The 7822-nt window shown below is 37.4% G+C and overlaps 1 protein-coding gene across 1 annotated transcript in view; it reads right to left on the bottom strand.

Moving 5' to 3' along the window:
- Positions 1–2559: 2559 nt before the first annotated feature.
- The window catches only part of Sh2d1a (SH2 domain containing 1A), a 22328-nt gene continuing 17065 nt past the window's right edge, over positions 2560–7822 (bottom strand). Inside the window, exons 3-4 of the mRNA XM_031355051.1 lie at positions 3849–3990; positions 2560–2931 (exon numbers count right to left, since the gene is read on the bottom strand). Coding sequence (XP_031210911.1) covers positions 2894–2931; positions 3849–3990 — 180 coding nt within the window. The 3' untranslated portion in view covers positions 2560–2893. The remainder of the gene's footprint in view (positions 2932–3848; positions 3991–7822) is intronic.

Below are 7822 nucleotides of genomic sequence, written 5' to 3'. Positions count from 1 at the left end.
GGCTTCTTAAAGGTATACCTGGCTACCACAGTACTATAGATCTAATAAGGGTGTGATCTTTCTGTAAAAGTGCAACCCATTACATACTGGGAGATAACAAAATTACTTGTGTTAGAAATGAAAAGAAATGGAATCAACTTGATGAGTCAAGTCCAACCGGAGGAGTTTGACCTGTAAGACCCTGATGAGCCTTAGCTTACTGGAGACCCCCTGAGTGAATCACATGGAACCTGATAGATGCAAAGAACATGAGGATTTTGATTTCAGTGCACTGAGGCAGCCCCTGACCCTCAGGAAAGGAGGCGACCCCGCAGAACTTGTTTAGTGAGCTTTTATACATTTTTCAGGGCAGCAGCCATTATGACACAATGTGATTGGAAGAACAGTGTGACTTTTTAAGCTGATTGGTCTTTAGAGAAATGAGCTGGCAATCCTTGTCTGAAGATGGACAAAGGTCCACCCTGCGGAATGTGCTCCCACCTGCAGGTAGTTTCTCACCCTGTGATCTGAGGAATGTTAATTAGCCTTTCCCTTCGTGAGAGTTCTGCTACCTTCCTAAAGTTCTCAAACTTATCTTATTAAGGAAATTCCTGGCCTCCTGGTGTTTTTCTGAGATGTCCCTGTTTACTCCTATCTTACAGACCTAGTAAAATCAGAAAAGTTCTTAACTTTCCCAGGAATTCATTCCAATAAAGTAAGATAGTCTTCTGTGCTTTAATTTATTAACAGCAACTGTCTCTAGATCTTGTTTATCTATGTGTTTGTTTGTCTGATTGTTTGATTGTTTTTGAGACAGGAAAAGGGTCTCTCCATGGAATCCTGCCTGACCTGGACCTCACTATGTATATGAGACTGTCTCTGTATTTTAAATGAATATTTAAGAACAAACTCAGTAAATAAAATTTTCAAATACTTTATTAAAAGGTGAAGGTCTCTAATGGTTTCAGAAAGCATTTTCAAAACAGAGTTTTATAAAGGAGCACTTAAATACCGCTCATAATTTAGTTATTCCAAAATGAACAGATTTCGGAGAGTTAAAAACATACATTGAAATCTAAATTCAAACTAAATAATTTTAAAAATAGTTTTAGGGACTGAGAGTGTAATTTGGTTGGAAGAGTGCTTGTCCAGCATGCACAAATCCCTGGATTAAAGCCATGGTGCTATACAAATCAGGTATGGTGACACACGCCTCTAATATAAGCATTCAGGAGGTGGAATCGGAAGGATCTGAACGTGAAGGTCATCCCCAGCTACACAGCAAGCTGGAGATCAACCTGGACTGCATGACATCCTCTCTTGAAATAAAGTATTTAAACGTATGTATTTTGTTTTATCTTAAAAGTAAACTACTTAACTTCCTTACAATTTCATGATGCTGTTATTTCAACAAATAACAAGCTGTCCCATGTGAGTCACTGTCACCATACTCCATCTTTGCATACTCAAAGCATCCATGTCAAATGCTCCAGATGCATAACTAAACCAAGCCCTGTCTCTTGGCAGCTCATGCATTCTTAACCAAGTTCACAAGATTCAGGGAAAGCTCAGAGTTCTAATGTATTAGTTTTCCTATTGATTTAGACCAGAGTATTTATGCTGATTCATCCTACCACGAAATACAAATGTACCTACATATTGAGAACTTCACTTACATATGTATCAACTTTTATAGTCATTGTTGACTCTAAAATTTTCTTTCCATTGTTTTTACCTTTACTGTTTTCCTGTCCAAAAGGACAGTGCACTGCCTGAAGGCATGAAACAGGTGTTTCTACTTCTATGCCCCCCAGTGCCCTATTATGCTCTTTGAGTGAATGAATTCTGTGAGCCCTGAAGCAACTTGGAATACTATCAATCACAAAAGCCATGGAAATATAAATGGGAAAAGACAACAGTGCCTACAATCCAACTCTTACTTAGGTTTCTCACGACTCAGAATCGCTAAAAATTAATGAAACCACCAGCTTTTGCAGGGTTGCCTAATTACAGATCAGTTGATCACAAGATGCAGCCACAAGAGTTCCCTTCCAAAGACATTTCTGCTTGCAGTTGAAACAACTAGGGCGCAGATATGTGAAAAAGAAAAATTCATTGTGTCATTTCATCAGATCTCTAACAATTTCAAAACCTGAAGCATCAAGTACAGTAAATATTTAGAGCCTACTTGAAAACTTAGGCTTGTAAAATCCTGTTTGGTCTGCGGGCTAATTTTGTTTTTGAAGAAGGGTGTCCTGTAGCCAAATAATATTAAACTCCTGATTGCCCCACTTCCACCTCTCAAGTCTTGAAATGAAAAGTACACCCTACTACACCTCACTAGTCCAAAGATTTAACTGTCTTAGCAGAAGAACTCTAGGCAAGAAGGTCGATTTCAAATTTAAACAAATAGTCTTTTCTCTTTATCTAGTACTTCTTTTAGCACACACCTTCATAAATCGCAAAAGAAGCCTCGGGCACCACAGCTATTATATCTGCACACCAACCACCTTGCTACCATGAAGTCAAGCAAGACGCTTGCAAATCAATATCTATGAAATAAGTCACAAAAAAGCCGCGTTTGACCAAAAAGAAAGAGATTATTTTTATTTACATTTGGCAAGAATCGACATTAATCTTGTGTAAAGTCTTCATTGTGCTTTTAAACTGTTTCTCATTTGTAAATACAGCAACTAAAAATACCCTAGGGGATTCTGTTTGCCAATCCACACTTTAAAGCACTTGTTATCTACCAAGTCCACTCGCAGCTTTGACATCAGGCGAGATGCTATTACAGGACTAGAGTCGTGTTTAAAAGGCATTTGCAGCTCGCTGAACTGTATTATCTACAATATACAAGGCTTGGCACATAGTTAAATTATTGAAAATAAAGTACAGAGTGAGTTACTCTTCTTCACGGCGCTTTCAGGCAGATATCAGAATCTCTTCTCCCTAAAGAAAAAAAAATCAGGACAAAGTCGTTCAGTATTAAAAATAATAGTTTAACTCAAATTTGTAATATTGAACCTAATGCTATGCCTCAAGCAGCTATTATTTAAAATTCAGCCATAAGAATAGAGTACTGGACAGGAAGGAGAGTTAGCCGCATTCTAAATTAGAAGTTCCATCTACATTTCTATTTCAAAGGCTAGCTATTTGTTAATTTAATTCACATTTGAGTCTAATTATCAACTTATGCCTAGGCCTGGTTCTCTGTCCTCAAAATTATAAAAACTCAGTTTATCATAAATATTAACTGCATCAATCATGACACATTTTCTCACCTAAAACAAAATACTAACCCTTTTCCATAAAAGAACAACAGAGACATCAGTTGGCTGGTGTGTTCACTCCTGAGCTCAACACATTCACGAAAAATAGCTTTGCTCAAGAGAATCCTACATGCTTGTACAACAGCCAAGTTTCTAATTTGAATTCCTTTGCTACAATAAAAATTTTTCATTCATTCATTCAACATCATCAGTTCACAAGTCAGAATCGCAGGGACTGAGCTAGCTCTAACCTTATTGTGCCATCTTTCAAACTGTATTTACATGGGTTACCGAAGTAAAATGGTATTTACTGTCTTCAAAGAGGAAGAAGGACAATAAGCTAGAAATAAAGAGATTAAAATATCCTGGGACCATACTTTGAATAGTTCTACAGTTTTATGAAAAGTGTGTGTTAGAGTATCTTATGGCCCCTTTGTTTCATTACCTCTCACCTGATTGGCTGGCGCCAGCTACCTCCTTGTTACCTTTTTCTTATGAGTCTTCCTGTTTATGATGTGGTTATGAATAGGTTGACCCACACCCCACACACAAACCCAAAACTCCGCAACACTTTCAAAACTGGGCAGCTAGGCACACCTGTGGTAGCTTGTGAATTCCTAGCTGAGGACTTTTCAACTGGAAACTGCAGAGGTGTTACGATGCCTTGATCTGGCTTCTGAAATGCTGAAATGAGATTTTTTACTTTCCGGAAAAATCTTTTATGTACCCCAGGTGCTGTCTGGAAAATAAAAGACCAAAACCATTATTTGTTTGGTTCCTAATGCTTTAAAAAAAAAAAAAAAGACCTATAAGATGTGAGAAGGATGCTGAGAGGTAACATTTGTGCCACTTGCTCAAATATTTGAAAACATAAGGAAGAAAGCAAAACAACATCCAGAAGAGCTTACTTTGCTTGGCTGCATTTCCCTGCAAGAGGAGCTAATGAGCTGTCATCTCAGCTCTCCCAAGGGTAGTATTAGTCCTTACAAGCTCTTGCTCACAGCCCTACCCTTCCTGACTGGTACCCATCATACATCCCGAACCTCTAAGGGTGTACAGGCCATTACCCACAATGAATTCAGTAACTGAGGGGCTGCAGTTAAACATAAAAAAAAAAAAAGACACAGATCCTACAGGGTCATTAATAAAAAGCCCGTGCAACCAAAACAACAACAACTAACAACCTATCGCCTGTCATCATTTCACAATATAAAATACTACACAGAAAATTAAAAACTGACTGTTATGACACATGTAAATGCACGGCTGACTATCACATATACTTTTCTACATCAGAAGCCCTACTAACTCATCCTTCGTGCAGATTTTGTCTCCCTTTCCCCAGTTGTTCTGTCAACACTACGCCATGACAAGGTTTCTTCTATGACATGAAAATGAAAGGCTATAGAAGGTCACCTTTATTTCTCTGTTTGTTAGGTTTTAAAGAGATCACATTTGCAGGTGGCTGCCAGGAATGTATTCTTCCCTGACATCTGTGCTCTCACAAAGACACTGCCTGAAATCAACACTCCCCACAAAGCTTTTGAGGCAAGCTTTAGGCACCAGCTCCAAACTGTCATTTTACATACAATAAAATAGTATTGCTATGAGCAACTGAACAATGACTACTCGTTTTTTTTTTCCTTTCTATGTTATTATATTTTTTAGAAAGTTGTTTTTCAGATATTCCATCTGGAAGGTTTTTGAGATGGGAACTGCTTGGCTTTTAGCATTTAATGAGAAAACATGAAGCCTGGCACACAGACTTCTGTCAACTAAACCATAAGCCAGAGATAACAGACCATCCAAAGCTATTCTCAGTCACTGCCTACTTTGAAGCAAGGACTTTTCCAGTACAAACCCTGTAGATGTTCTTGTTCTCTGCAAGTTAGTGCCCACCTGTACACTCTCAAAGATAGAAACCATCTCCCATCATCTCTATCCATAGGATCAGAAGACCTTCCTAAATTTATGCTGAGGACTCATCTAAAAATAATATGGCCATTTTTGCAGTGGCCATGCTTGTGAATAGCTCTTTTGCTCCAAGGTAAGCTCTGCAAACTACAAAGGCATGCAATGGGTACAAAATATTACCTTGGGTCTTTCTTAGGGCATTTCTTGATCTTTCCAAACACTTTCCCATCTCTTGCCTTCACTATTTCCTCCTGGATTGATAGATACATATACACTCTTTCCATTGTTTTCATTCCACAGACACAAACATGTCAACTAATCATCTTACATAAAGTAAATTCATAAGTAGGTGTGCGGTCATGCAGATGATCAGAAGCAGCAGAACGGTCTCTGCATTCCTTCCAAACTAGGAATAGATCAAGAAGTTTCTAGTGAAGGACACCAGCCAGAGGGAAAACGTACATATTTACCAAGAGTGGAACCATTTCAAGACCAAACTTCAATTAGACAAACTTTTTGTGGCTTATAAAAGCATTTTCAACAAAGACATCAATTCTACAGGGACTGATAGTTAAACACTTGATTATCCATGCTGACAGAGAAGACTAATAACACTGGACATATAGAAGCAATTTGAACTTGAGATGCAGTGTTTCTTTAGCAAATGACTGACCTAATTTATGATGCTTGGCTTAGGCCAATAAGTAATTTGTTTACTAGCTAAGGATCTGATGACCAGCTATGCAGAAAGGCCCAAAGGCACAGAAATGGACAGGAAGAGAACAGTATGATTTTGATAATGTACTGCTATACATTTATGGGTGATAATCAACAATTCATCATAAATTTGGTCTCCAAGGACTGGGTTAATATCCTCAGTAGTGTTTCACCTAAAAGGAAAAAACATTCTTATTTGTCTTGTATAATTCATTGATTCAAGGTTCAATGTAATCTCTATCTTAGGCTTACCTAGCTTTCAAATGGTCTATGCACAGAGGAAAGAAAGCCATTGACATGACTTTTTCTTACAGTGTAGCAAACTAAAATGTTTTTTTCCCTAAACAAAGTACAGTACCACCAACCAAATTTTGGAAAGACATTTATCTCACACAAAAATCACCACTGACAGCACTATCCTGCCAGTGAATTTGTTTCTTGTTCAAATGTGTGTATTTCTCATACTGCCATCTCTTAGTTATCCATGGAAATGTTTTGTACCACAGGTGGTCTGCAATTCCTTCTGGAGATATTTCTTCCAGTCAGGTAGCACAAGTTCTGAGAAAGTGCACTAGTTCAATATTCACCTTAACAAGAAGGTAAATGTTGTAGACAGAAAAAAATGTAATACACATTTCATAAAACAAAGATGTTTTTACCTCTTTCATATTTAGGATAATCCATGCAGATTGTCTACACTTGTGGTGCAAATAATTACATTATTATGAAATAACGAGGGTCCAATCAGACAACACAAAGGATATTTATGTTCAATAAGCCCTCTCCTTCCTTCTTAAAATGATTACATTTATGTAACAATGCAATATGATGTTGTATGTGAAATGGAAGAAAACAAATTATAAAATGTGTCTAAGAATTCATATCCCATCCCTTCCTTCCAAGACTTAGGCATCATTGAGGAAAAGGGGTGGAGAGTGTAAAGGCCAAAGGTGGTGGATGACTCCAAGGAAACAGTGTCTCCCAAATACAACAGGACAGTTTCGCATATGAATTCATAGTGGTTATAACAGCATACACAAGAATTGTGCAAACCTAACCTGGACCAAAGCCCAACATATGGAGAGAGGAAGTATGCAGAGTCCCACCTCCAGCCAAGGAACTATTGGCAATTAATAGCTACCAGGAAAAGAGCCAGTTTTCTTTAAGAGAATAGTCCCTGGTAAGTAAGTCATGCTACAGTGGAAGGCCACACATCCAAAAATATTGGGGTGGCACGGACTGCAATTGACAGATTTAGAAAAAACACAGCAGTATACAAAGGTGTGTGAATAGAGAAGGAAGGATGGATCTGGGAAGAGTTGAAGGACAGAGGTAAATATGATAAAAACATGATGTACAAAATTCTCAACAAATTAATTTTTAAGTCAAAAAAATCAAAAGCTCTCCATTAAAATTTCCTATTGCTCATCTGAAGGTTATTTCTTGAGGGGAAAAAGATTATATATAGACAACCCATACACAAGTGCATATGTATCAGCTATACATAACTACTCTTCATGATAAATCAAATTGCTTGTTTATTTGAAGTGATAGATTTGTTTAAGAAGTATAGTTTTCATTAGAATTGGTAGTGATTTTTCCTTGGATAGTATCACTGTATTAATTATCGTCACACAAAATAATATGGCCACAAAGGGACATAGTATTATATAAAGGAACATAATCAAAGGATGTTATAAACTTGTCTTATGTCTATGTACAGCGAATATATGGCAATAAAAAAGAAAATTATGTGGTGATATTATTCAGTGGTATAGCAATTGCCTAAAGCCCATGAGACCCTGGTTTTCATCCCTCATCCTATCTTTAAGAACCTGAAAGTTCTTAAAGGATAAAACTTAAAATATAAAATTAAGTTTCTCTCCATTTAGTTTGATGTTGGCCACTGGTTTGCTGTATATTGCCTTTACTATGTTCAA

The sequence above is a fragment of the Mastomys coucha genome, chromosome X, assembly GCF_008632895.1.
Source record: "Mastomys coucha isolate ucsf_1 chromosome X, UCSF_Mcou_1, whole genome shotgun sequence".
NCBI lineage: Eukaryota > Metazoa > Chordata > Mammalia > Rodentia > Muridae > Mastomys > Mastomys coucha.
Note: the sequence above shows the minus strand (reverse complement) of the source record. Positions and strands in the feature narration are given on the sequence as shown.